This window comes from Diceros bicornis, chromosome 38 (genome assembly GCF_020826845.1).
Source record: "Diceros bicornis minor isolate mBicDic1 chromosome 38, mDicBic1.mat.cur, whole genome shotgun sequence".
Lineage (NCBI taxonomy): Eukaryota > Metazoa > Chordata > Mammalia > Perissodactyla > Rhinocerotidae > Diceros > Diceros bicornis.
The window spans coordinates 8,581,585-8,595,159 of NC_080777.1; the positions used below are offsets into that span (position 1 = coordinate 8,581,585).

Genomic DNA, 13,575 nt, shown 5'->3' on the forward strand with positions numbered 1-13,575 from the left:
GCCTCATTTTGTTTTGTTTTTGTTTTGCCTGTAACTCTGGGATCCTTGGGGCCAAAACAGGAGCCCTTAGATGACCACCCTCACCTGACGCCCTGGTGTTTTTAGGATCATTAGTTTGGGACCCTGCTGGACACAGGAAATCTGAGGGCAACCGGGAGCGCTGCCGATCGCTGTTTGTGTCGAGGCTCTCGGAAGCTGGAGCGTGAGCGGGTTAGTCGAGGGTCCCAATGCCCAGATAATGGTCATGTGTTTTGTTTTGCTGTCTGAGAAAATAGAGAAATGATCAAAACTATTGTAGATTCAGTAGTACTTTCAAATGAATTTGTATTACTCACAAAAGCATCTGTGTACATTTGAAGGGCAGTACGTGTATGTGAGAGCATTCATGTGTCGGTGAGAAGAGATCTATCTCTTCCCGCACTGCAGCAGGTGGGTGTGTCAGGGTCTGCACCAACACCCTGCAGGTTAAAATACCACATCATGTGATTCTTATCTTGATCTTTGTTTTTATACTGTTTGGAGAAAAGGCTTTGTGTGTGGGTGTTTTCCGTAATCATGGACTGTTTTAGCAAATCAGGGTTAATTCCGAAAACTGCTTTAGCAAATGAACTGGGACAAATAAGATCCCACCTTGTATCTTTTGTTAAAATCCTATACTTTATCATTTTCTTATTGATTCCTAGATGACAGGGACTAGATCTTTATAATTCTTTTCTATAGGGCAGTGTGTAATTAGGCTCTTAGTGTATTTTTTTTTATGATGTTACTTTTAGACAGTACAATTGCCTAGACATAAAAGTAAGTAGATATTAATATTTCGCTCATGGCTGTTACAGTGTGTTGTCCTGGGTATGAGCCCCACCCTCCCCACGCCCTTACTACAGAGAGAATGGAATGTTGGCCTTCATTGGTGTACACATGGGATGTGTTTTCTGCCAGTGGACCCAATGCCAAGATGAAGTGACAATGACTGTGGCTTTGAATCCTAGCTCTGCTTCCTCTCAGCAATGTGAGCCGGGGCACGGAACTCAGTCTCTCCGAGCCCCAGTTGCCTCGTGTATAAAATTTGGCTGATAGACCACATAGTACATAGGTGGTCTGAGGATTACATGGGAATTCTTATTAGTGCTCATCAATAAAAATTCAAACTACAGAAACACAATTTGATATTAATCCAATTTGCTGAATTCTCAGGATTGGTTTTTTGTGGGAAGAGATGTTCTAGTGAAGTCAGAACAAGACTGCATTTCTCTAGGGGAAGAAGATCCTCCTTCTCCTGTGTCAGACGTCTGCTGTCAGGCCGGCAGTGTCGTGTTTGGGGTTTACTCAGGGCAGCCAGAGAGAGAGTTCCAGAGAACTGCTCTTTACGTGTGGATTTGATTGTATATAACTGCAGAAGTCACTATTTGGAGTCAAAAAGTTCATAAAAACACACCCTGCTGTCTGGCCAGGGGCCGTGGTTTCACTTTTAGAAAAGTCTAACCTGCCGTGTCCCAGGACGTAGTGCTCGCCTGAACTGGAGCCCAACTCCAGACATTGCCTAGAAGATTCCCCTGAGTGGGAGTTTTCACGGACAGGTGGAAGGAGAGACTGCACGTGTCAGGTCTGGCTGACCACACATGTTTTCCTGAAGGGTGTTGACTGCGTGTGACTGTCTTGAAACAAGTAAAGCTGGTTAGAGTCAAAAATTAAATGGTTTGGTATGGAAGTTTATTTTTCGTTCTCCTCACACAGCAGCGCCACCTGCATTGCGATCCAGTGACTGGGAGGTTTCTTCGTGGATAAATACACCGAGGTTAAAAAGTTGGAGGGTGAGCCAGTAGCTGTCAAAATTCTTGACCTCTCCGGTGTCTGATAAACGGGGCACTCAAAAGTATAGAGTTCTGTGTCTGTCTGGTTAGCAGCATCTGGTCTTTCAGTAGAAATCTTAAAAAAAACGAAAAATCCAATAGTCAAATTGCACAGCTCAAGCACACCAGTACCTCACATTTTCTATATGCTAGATTTGGGGGATTTGTTACGAATTAAACACATTTAGGGTTAGGTGGTTATGTAACTGCATGTGGAAATTATGCCTGGAGAATTTAATTTTAAAGAATAATTATCATGGCTTTATAGTACATGCTCTTGAGAAATAACATTGGATGATGGTAAGACATCTCTTTGGATTTGAGCAATATTTTGGGCTATTTTAAATGTTTGCTGTCTGAAGTATATGATCAAATTTCCTTAGTAAACTCACGGGGAATGGGGACTTGGAAGGAACAGTCTGTATTACTGAGGGAAGCTCAGAGGTGGAAGATGTCGTGATAAACATTTGGGTGGTCACCTTTGTTGGCAAGAAGTATATTTCAGGAAAATCACAACATGTCTCACGAGGCAGTGAGTCTTCTAGGATTTTTTCTTCGTGATTCCACCTTGCCCCCTCGATGAATAAACCAAAAATGTGGACTCCAGTGTGTGTGGGGTCTGTGCCCTAGGATCAAAGAGAGGCAGTGTCAGTGGCCTCCCAGGCAGGACGCTTCCTTTCTTAGAAGCTCCATTTGAAGGACAGTCCCAGAGGAGGAGGATGGCTTCCCTGCCATCCCTGGGGGGGACCGTCCCTGCCCAAGGTGTGCTCTCCCAGGGTCTGAGTGCTTCATTCTTCTACTCTGGGAGCCTGAACAAATCTGTAGGCTTTGGTCTATAGATGATGAGTATTTAAAACACCGTAAAACTCCAAATTTCTAGAATTATAATCCTTAGCCCAGCTTTTTAGAAGAGAGCGAGAACAATCACACAAGGAGTCAAAATACGCTGTGCTCAGATTTTGTAACCTGCTTCTACCATTGTGGCTACAACTATACATTTAGGCTCTGGAAATTCAAAGTCTGAGAAGGGTTCTACATCATATCTTTGTATGATATGAAAAGGGTTAAATGAGTTTCTGATAAGTTTTATTAAGTGGAAGATATGATTGCCAGCAGCTCCAACTCTGGGGACTCCAGGTGTGCCTTGGGCGGGCCCGTAAAGCAACGTGCTCCCCCGCAGGGATTTGGAGGAGCTGGATGGCTCAGCACGATGCCTCCAGGAGGGCTCTGGCTTCTCTGATGGGGCAGGTCCCTGGGGAGAAAGGATGGGCACAGCTGTCTGAGCTCACCCTCCAAGCAGTCTGGTCCTTGCTGGGCCTGGGCCAGCGCGTTTACGTGTGAGCTGCAGCGTCGAACAGCCAGCGCTGTGCGCTTGCTGTGCTCTCCACTCTGTGGCATGTCTGTACCTGGAGGCGCAAACTGAACTCATATAAAGCACCTTGTATTTTGGCTTATTCTGTAAAAGACTTACTGGGGATTGCTTTGTATAATGACTTTTATTTCTCTTTAACTTTTATGTAAATCCAAAGTTTCATACACTGCATTTGCTCTAGTATTGTCCTTTCATGTAAATCTTGGAAGAAGTTAATCTAATGCATTTGACAGTGTGACTTCCATTTGTACTTGTATGACGTGGCCCATGGCATACAGTGGTCTTTCCTCTTGAAACCTCAAATTTTAGGTAATTCGTCAACAGCTCATCTTGGAGAGATTTAACTCTCCAACGAGCCACTCAGAATAAATGGAAGTAATCTTACTTCACTGAAACTGAAGCTAGTTCTTGGTACAGAGCAGAACGACTGGGAACATCTGAGCGGAGGTTGGAGACAAAAGGCAAACTGGGGAGGTCAGCACATACCCCTTCTCTCCCTCTGTGCGGCCTGAGAAAAAGCCCAGAGAACATCTGCTTCTCTGCGACCCCTGTGGGGCCAATGGGCCGTGTAGGAAGAGGTTAGGATCTGGGCTGTGGAGTCAGCTACACTGGAGTCAAAGCTAATGATCTGAGCTCTGTGATTTTGAGAAGGCCCTTCTCCCTCTTTGAACCTTCGTTTCCTGATCTATAAAATGAGGATAAGTTTTGAGGATTAAATCATGCAGGTAAAGAGCTTAGCATAGTGTCTGGCACACAGCTAATGCTCAGACATGGTGACTACTAAGTGTCAGGGCCATCAGTGCTGAGAGACTGTGATCTTCTGGGGGGCAGGAGCCAGATTCTGTTCATCTCTGAATTTTCATCACCTAGCACAGTTCTGGACACATAAATACATATATTTTTTGGTGTACAACATAATGATTCAATATTTGTATATATTGTGAAACAATCACCACAATAAGTCTAGTTAAGATCCATCATCATAAACAGTTACATTTCTTTTTTCTTGTGATGAGAACTTTTAAGATTTACTCTCTTAGTAACTTTCAAATATACAATACAGTATTGTTAACTATAGTCACCATGCTGTACATTAAATCCCCAGGACTTATTTATTTTATAACTGGAAGTTTGTACCTTTTGATCCCCCTACCCATTTTGCTCACCCTCCACCCTCCTGCCTCTGGCAACCACCAATCTGTTCTCTATACCCACGAGGTTTTGTTTTGTTATGTTTTTAGATTCCACGTATAAGTGAGGTCATACGGTATTTGTCTTTCTCTGTCTGTCAGACTTGTTTCACTCAGCTTAAAGCCCTCAAGTTTCATCCATGTTGTCATAAATGACTGGATTCCTTCTTTTTAATGGCTGAATAATATTCCATTGTATATTAGAAAGTAGATACTGAGTTCTCATCACAAGGAAAAAAAATATTTTTCTTTATATATATATGAGATGATGGACATTAACTAAATTTCTTGTGGTAAATACTTCACAATATATATGTCAAATTATTATGCTGGAGGGCCGGCCTGGTGGTGCAGCAAAGTTTGCACGTTCTGCTTCGGTGGCCTGGAGTTTGCTGGTTCGCTGGTTCAGATCCTGGGTGTGGACCTACTCGCCACTCATCAAGCCATGCTGAGGCGGTGTCCCATATAGAAGAGCTACAACCCTACAACTATGATGCACAACTATGTTCTGGGGCTTTGGGGAGAAAAAAAGAAAAAGAGGAAGATTGGCAACGGATGTTAGCTCAGGGCCAATCTTCCTCAAAAAAAAATTTAAAAAAATTAAAAAAATTAAAATTATGCTGTACACCTTAACCTTATACATGCCATATGTCAATTATATTGCAATAAAACTGGAAAAAAATATTCCATTGTGTGTGTATATGTACATATATATGGGTTGCTTCCATGTCTTGGCTATTGTAAATAATGTTGCAATGAACATGGAGGTGCATATATCTTTTTGAGTTAGTGTGTTTCCTTCAGATAAATACCCCGAAGTGGGATTGCTGGATCATATGGTAGTTCTATTTTTAATTTTTTGAGGAACTCCATATTGTTTTCCATAGTGGCTGCACCAATTTACATCCCAATCAACAGTGCACAAGAGTTCCCTTTTCTCCACATCCTTGCCAACACTTATTTCTTATCTTTTTGATAATAGCCATTCTAACAGGTGTGAGGTGATATCTCATTGTGGTTTTGGTTTGCATTTCCCTGATGATTAGTGATGTTGAACATCTTTTCATGTACCTGTTGGCCATCTGTATATCTTCTTTGGAAAAATCAGAGGATCTATTCAGATCCTCTGCCCACTTTTTAATCAGATTTTTTTGTTTTTTTTGCTACTGAGTTGTATGAGTTAGACACATGTTTTTGTGTGTGTGTGTGTGAGGAAGATTGGCCCTGAGCTAACATTCGTTGCCAATCTTCCTCTTTTTGCTGAGGAAGATTAGCCCTGAGCTAACATCTGTGCCCATCTTCCTCTATTTTGTATATGGGATGCTGCCACAGCTTGGTTTGATGAGTGGTGCGTAGGTCCATGCCAGGGATCCAAACCTGCGAACCCTGGGCTGCCGAAGCAGAGCACATGAACTTAACCACTATGCCACCGGGCCAGCCCCTAGACTCATGTTTTTAAGTGAATAAATTAATAAACAATTGAATAAATCTCAAATTTAAAACATGCCTGAAATTTAAATTTCTTCCACTTCAGCATCCCTGCCAAATCATTACTTAATTTCTCCTAAACCACCAGTGACAGGGCACTCCCTGTCTACAAAAGGACACTCCACCATCATTTAGCCAAAGTGAATGCCCTCTTTTCTGAATGAGTCTTTCACTTGGAGCTCTCACTCCTTGGATTTCTACTTCTAGTAGAATTAGAGTCTAGCTCTTCACATGCCACCTTGAAATATTTCTTTTGTCCTCAGAGTCATCATTAGGATGGATTCTCCCAGTTCCATCCTTCTACTGATATGGTTTCCAACCCTGAACAATTCTGAATGTTCTCTGAATCATCTCTAAGTGCAGTCTGATGAGTGCTGAGAAGAGGAAGACCAGGACTGGACCAAGAGGCCATACAGAGCATGAGTGCTGGCCTCTGTCTCCCCCCAGATCCCACAGTGACAGAATGGCTATTTTAAAAAGAAGACATTCATGGGGCTGGCCCTGTGGTTATGTTTGGTGTGCTCTGCTTCAGTGGCCTGGGTTCACCAGTTCAGATCCTGGACATGGATGTGGACCTACACCACTCATCAGTCATGCTGTGGCAGTGAACCACATACAAAATAGAGGAAGACTGGCACAGATGTTAGCTCAGGGCGAATCTTCCTCAAGCAAAAAGAGGAGGATTGGCAACAGATGTTAGCTCAGGGCCAATTTTGCACGGCCAAAAAAAAAAAAGAGAAAAGAGTACATTCATAACAGCGCTGGAAAACAAGAAGTATTCCCAATAGACCAGAAATTATGAGATTCCCTAAAAGACAGAAGACAGATAGATTGATTAAGGAAACCACAATCAATAATATGCATGGTAAAAACAAAACAACAACAACAACCCACACACACAACAATAAAAACCCCACAGGCTCTCATTTATGTATATTGATGGAAAAAATCTAAAATAAGGTATTACAATTAATATGATTCTACCTTAGGAAATCTTTTGATATTGATTGATATCAAATATTGATAGAGGTGAAAAATCATATGGTTATCTCCATAGATGTTGAAAAGATCTTTCATCACATTTAGCTTCCACTAATTAATAATTAAAAAATATTAATAAAATGGGAATCATATCTTAACATAAACTCCAGATCTATCTTGCGGAAACCCCCAAACTTGCAGTTGGTGTCAGAAGTTTTGGGCAGACTTAACAGTCTTAGAGAATTGTGCCCTTAACCACAAGTTTAGCTAACACTAGGTGGAGGGTTAACTACAAAGAGTTAAGTTGTAGGGCTTTAAAAACCCTATTCATAGTAGTAACAAATAAAACATTTAGGAAAACAACAATAATTTTCTAAGACCAACATAAAGAATACAAAACTTACTAAAGGACATAAATGGCCTGAATAAATGGAAAGACAAATTCAATATTAAAAAGATAGCAACTCTCCCCCCAATTTATATTTAAATGTACTGCAAGCTGATCAAAATCCCAATAGTTGTTTAAAAAATGAAATGTGATAGGCCTACTCTCAATTCATCTAGAAGAGAAAGGGTGCAAAAGTCAAGATAGTTTTAAAAAGGAACAGTGAGTTCATGGATTGGAAGACAACAGTGATGTCAATACTGCCCAAAGTCATCTACAGATTCAATGCAATCCTTATCAAAAGCCCAATGACGTTTTTTGCAGAAACAGAGCAATACATCCTAAAATTTATATGGAATCTCAAGAACAACTGAATAAACAAAATAACCTTGAAGAACAAAGTTTAATGTCTTACACTTCCTGGTTTCAAAGCTTATTACAAAGCTACAGTATTCAAAACAGTGTGCTACTATAAAGACAGACATATAGAACAATGGAACAGAAGAGAGAATCCAGAAATAAACACACATATATGCTCAAATGATTTGCAACAACGGTGTCAAGATATTCGATGGGGAAAGGACAATCTCTTCAACAAATGGTGTTGGGAAGATTGGATATTAACATACAACTTGGACTGTTACTTTACACTATATACAAAGCTCAAAATGGATCACAGACCTAAACTATAGAGCTAAAACTATAAAAACTCTTAGAAGAAAACATAGGGGAAAAGTTTTATGACATGGGATTTGTTAACGATTTCTTGGATATGACACCGAAAGCACAGACAACAAAAAATGGATAAATAGGGCTGCATAAAAATTAAAAACTTTTGTACATCAAAGAACACTATCACCAGAGTGAAGAGGTAACCCACAGGATGGGAGGAAATACTGGCAAATTATATATCTGATAAGGGATTAATATCCAGAATATATAAGGAATTCCTACAATTCAAAAACAACACAAAATCCTGATTAAAAAATGGGCAAAGGACTTGAATAGACATTTATCCAAAAAAGATATACAAATGGCCAATAAGTGAAAAGATGTTCAACACCACTAGTCATTAGGGAAATGTAAATCAAAACCATGATGAGATATCACTTCATATCCATTGGGAAGGCTACTATCAAAAACCAGAAAAATAACAAGTATGGTGAGAGTGTGGAGAAATTAGAACCCTTGTATACTGTTGGTGGGAATGTAAAATGGTACAGCTGCTATGGAAAACAGTATGGTATTTCCTCAAAAAATTTAACAGGATTACCATATGATCCAACAATTTCACTCGTAGATATATACCCAAAAGAATTGAAGGCAGGGAAGCAGGTATTTGCACACCCATGTTAACGGCAGCACTATTAGCTGAAAGATGGAAGCAACCCAAGTGCCCACTGACAGATGAATGGATGAACAAAGTGTGATGCTATGGACTGAATGTCTCTGTCCCCCGCAAATTCATAGTTGAAGCCCTATCACCAGTGTGGCTGTATATAGAGATAGGCCTCTAAAGAAGTAACTAAGGTTAAATGAAGTCATGTGGGTGGGGTCCTGATCCAATAGGATTAGCGTCTTTTTGAGAAGAGACATGAGAGCTCGCTCACTCTCTCCGTGCACACACACCAAGGAAAGGCCAGGTGAGGACATAGTGAGAAGGTGGCTGCCCACAAGCCAGGAATAGAGCCCTCAGCCAGCATCCTGATCTCAGGCTTCCAGCCTCCAGAATTGTGAGAATACACATTTCTGTTGTTTAGGCCATCCAGTCTGTGGTATTTTGTTATGGCAGCCTGAGCTAAGACATGTGGTTTATACATACAATGAAATATTATTCAGTCTTAAAAAATGAAGGAAATTCTGACACATGCTACCACATAGGTGAATTCTGAAGACATTGTGCTACATGAAATAAGCCAGTCACAAAAGGACAAACACTATATGATTTCTCTTTTACGAGGTTCCTGCAGTAGTCGTATTCATAGAGACAAAAAGCAGAGTGGTGTTTGGGATGGCTGGAAGGGGGAGTAAGTGTTTAATGGGGACAGAGTTTCAGTTTGGGAAGATGAAAAAGTTCTGGAGATGGATAGTGGCACAATATTGTGAATGTGCTTAATGTCACTGAACTGTATGCTTAAAAATAGTTAAAATGATAAATTTTATGTTATATACATTTTGCCATAATAAAAAAATGGAAAAGAAGTAATAAGATAAAAATTTGATTAAAAAAAAGGAAAAATGAGGACTGACTTGCTCTACCAAGTGTCCACACATAACTTGAAAACTTCCAGACCTGTGTGGCGTTGGTCCTGGAGTAGACAATGGATTCCTAGAGCAGACTGGAATAGACAACAACCCTGGCCCTTCAAATCAGGAGGGGCAGTGGCGGGAGAGTGACAGGGCTGGGGTTTGCTCTGGGCGTCTGACTGTCTGCACACTCTGTGCTCCCTGCCTCAACCGCCTCCTCCGGTCACTCTCCGCGCCTTTGCTGAGGGATCCGAGGTTCACTACTGGGAGCCCAGCTGAACTCTGGAATGAGCGGGTTGTGGGGGGCAGGCAGTTGAGCTGCGAGCAGCCATGAGGAGAAGTCTGCCCCACTGATTGAAATATCACCTTTAAATCCCGACCTCAGCAGCATTCAGTCTTCCTTTATAACAGAGGATAGTTATAAAGCTAATTTATTTTATTTATTTAAATCTTTTATTCATTGAATTTATTTATAATTCTTCTGTCCCCCAGAGAAAGAGTGGGAGAGATGAAGTTTGGTGGCATGTGGACTTGAAGGGGGACTGTGCCTCAATTATGCTGCCTGTCCAGTCCCTGGCATAGTGACTGGCACATGGTAAGTGCTGAATAAAGGTGTGTTGAAGGAATGATTGAGTGACTGAGTGAGTGAATGAATGATTCCTCCTTCCAGTCTTGTAAGTACTCCGGTACCTTAAAGGCTCTCTTGACCATGTTGAGTTTCTTCTGGATGACTATGGAGAACTCCTTGTCTTCAACATCAGTGGTGTCAGAGATCACGTGGTGGGTAAAGGTGAGGGCGTCTATAGAGATTCCTTGGGACCTTCCATAGTCTTGAAGCACAGCTGTAAGAAAAGCTTTGGAGAAAAACAGATACCAACAAGTTCCTTGTGATCTCGAGGATTCAGGGCCTGTGTGATTCCCAAAGTTTCTTGTGGGGGTTAGCAACACTGATGTCTCATGGGGAGGGAAAGGTGGAGAAGAGAGTCAGGAAATGCAAGAGATGGCTGTGAGGCTGGGCTGGGTGGCAGGCAAGTGGGAATCCAGTCGCCTCACTCAGGCCTTGGTGATATTGGTCTGGCCAGCCGCATGAGCCTCCTGAGGAATGTGAGTTGCTTTTGTAGGTCCAGTGCCCCTCCCATATTCATTGTAGGTATAGAGGGGCTATGGATCCTGGGACCTTATCCACTTCTGACCCAATCTTGGCTGATCATAGTACCTCATCCTCCTGGCAACAAAGATGGGTCCCAGGAGCAAATAAGTACAAGGCCCAAGTGTGTCAGTCTTTCTCAGGAAATGACATACGGACACTGGGAAAAAGAAGGCTCTTTTTCCTCCGGAGTTGCTAAGCTGTTTTGTGGGCCGTTTTTCCCATTGGTTGGCTAGTGCAGCAGAAACAAATTAGGGGAAACAGCTAAGATATGAGGAGGCAAGCTGAGAACGACACAGAGGACAACGGCCCACCTGGATTCAGCCATGCCTGAAGCCAGAACCCCTTGACTTCCTTACATTTATATGAGCCTATCACTTGCCCTGTTTTGCTTAAGCAAGCCTGGACTGCACTCTGCATCTTGATACCAAGATACCTAGCACAACTCCATTGTTCTTCTTGCCACCAGCCCCTTTCCCTTGTGTAATCCATTCTGCATAAATTGTAACGCCCCTGCCCAGGATCCACCATATCAGCGCTCAGAGTGAATTTTAGTCTCCTTAACTGGGCCATTCAAACCCTGCCATACAGGCATGTCTCCCTACTCCACTGCTACAGGAAATGTCCACGTAGACAGTGCTCCGGACATCGTGTCTTTGCTCACACCACCTGCCTTGGATGATCTTTCTCAAATTTCCCTGTAATTCTTCAAGGTTCAGAAAGCCGTCTCTACTGGCCCAGCCAGAAGTGACCCTGCCCTCCTCTGGGCACCCCTGCAGCCTCCAGGAGACAAGACCTGGGTTTTGACCCCCTTTGGGCCTGTGGCAGCAGCTGTCACACGTGGCCTTGTCTGAGGTATCCAGTGACCGCTGGCCACATGGTCTCTGCTCAGCCCGGACATCTCTCCTGAGCTCCACCTGTGTAACCAACTGCTTACTGGCCATTGTGTCTGTGTTCTCCCAACATCTCAACCTCGGCAGGACTCTCATTTTATTCCTCATCAGTGTGCTCCTCTCCCTGTGTTCCCTGTTTCAGTAAACGACATCAGCATCCACCCAGCTCTCCAAGCCAGGAACCTGCGAGTCACGCTTAACAACCCCCCGCCCCCATCCTCTCAGACATGGAGTCCAGCTGGTTCTGCCTCCTAAATGTGCTTCTCGTCAGCTACTTCTCTTCTTCCTCACTACCACTGTCCTACTCCAGGGTACCAACAGCTCTCGCCTAGAGAGTAAAGCAGACTCCTAAATAACTGGGAGCCAGACTCCAGCCTGGCGCTTCCACGCTGCAGCCATCAGACCACGACGTTACCGGCCTGAAACATGTCAGTGGTCCCCATTGCCGCTGGATGGAGTAGACTCCTTTAGTGTGCCTTACCTAGCCCCCGGGAGCTGGCCCATGCCCATCTTCCCAGCTTCCTCCTGCACCAGTCTCCTTTGTGGGTCTTCCGCTCTGGCCGTAATGAACACTTGGTTTCTCTAATATGCATTTTTTCCCCCTCACCTCTGGGCCTTTGAACGGTATTCTCTCTAATAACAATGCTATTCCCAGTTTAGTGCAGTGGTCAAGCATGTAAATTTTCAAGTCAGACAGGCTAAGTTCAAATCTTGGCTCAGTCACCTTTTATTAGCTGTGCAACTTTGGGCAAATTACTTAACTTCTCTGTGCCAAGGATTTCCTATTTGAAAATAGGGATAATAATAGTAACAAGTCGATAAGATTGTCCTGAGAACTGAATGACTTAATATACACAAAGTCCTCAGAACGGTACCTGGCACCCAGTATGTTCTATGTAAGGGTGTTAATTGTTCTTCTTTTATACTATCCCCACCTGGATAACACTCACCTGGTCGCACGCTTCAAGTCTCATCTTAGAAGTTATTTCCTTAGTGGCCTTCCCTAACCCTTTGTTTAGGTCTCTTTGTTTTATGCTCCAAAAGTACTCATTCATTCCTATGTTCACACAGAAAGTCATTCATTCATTCTTCAGATATTCATCGAGAGCCCTTTAGGAGCTGAGGGATGCCTTAGGTGCTTGGACACAACAGGGAGTGCAACCAGCCCTGCTCCTGCCCTCGTGGAGCTCACAGCCTAGTGAGCTCCCACTACACCCTGACTGCACATTGTGCTAACGATTGTTGTGCTGGTTGGACGTCTATCTTTCCTGCTGGGCGTTTGTGCTGAGCAGGTGGGGCCCAGGAGCCAGTAAACATTCATTCATTAATTCTTGTTAAATGAATAAATGAATGAAAATGGCTGAAGCACAGAATGAAGCCCTTGGGTAGGTGCCCATCTCCAGGAGTCCCCTCTTAAATTGTAGTGGCCTTTGGGAGGGGTCTAGTGACAGCCTTTGATGTGATAGAATCAGTGGCCTAGAGATGAGCAAGTGAGACACCCACCAAGGTGCAGGTGAGGTCTGACAAGGATGCTCTATCCTGGTGTGAGGAGACAGGGAAGAGGGAGGGAGGGGGTGGGGAGGGAGCAGAGAGACCCCTCCAGGGCATGCAGGAGGCCCTGGTACCTGTGGGGGGCACCTCATCCTAAATGAGAGGATGAAAGGGAGAGTGGCGGTGGGGGGACGGGGTCCAGCCTCTCTGGGCTGGGTGTGGGGCTGGTCCTGGCTCCCAGGCTCACCTTGTGGAAAGAAGAAAGCTGGGAGCCAGTATCTTGCAGGAAATCCTTCAAGGAAATCACTCTTCTGATCAGCAGGGAGTTTGGGTTTTTGGCCAGATGATGGAATATTGTGCTTCCAAGCTGAGATAAATTTCATATACCTGTTGGAAGGCAGACCACAGGCTGGAGTGGGCATAATAACTGCACACTTTCAGATGATCAGAGCAATTTCCTCCAGTCCCTCCTTTCCTTTTCATCTCAAGCTCTCCCCCACTCAGGACCCTTGTCCTGTATTTTAAGGGAAA

The 13,575-nt window shown here is 43.4% G+C and overlaps 1 protein-coding gene across 1 annotated transcript in view; it reads right to left on the reverse strand.

Annotated features, from left to right (window-relative positions):
* Positions 1 to 1,706: 1,706 nt before the first annotated feature.
* The window catches only part of DNAH14 (dynein axonemal heavy chain 14), a 344,464-nt gene continuing 332,595 nt past the window's right edge, over positions 1,707 to 13,575 (reverse strand). The window contains exons 82-85 of the mRNA XM_058533894.1: positions 13,292 to 13,431; positions 10,204 to 10,367; positions 2,330 to 2,476; positions 1,707 to 1,926 (exon numbers count right to left, since the gene is read on the reverse strand). Of these exons, the coding sequence (XP_058389877.1) occupies positions 1,711 to 1,926; positions 2,330 to 2,476; positions 10,204 to 10,367; positions 13,292 to 13,431 (667 nt within the window). The 3' untranslated portion in view covers positions 1,707 to 1,710. The remainder of the gene's footprint in view (positions 1,927 to 2,329; positions 2,477 to 10,203; positions 10,368 to 13,291; positions 13,432 to 13,575) is intronic.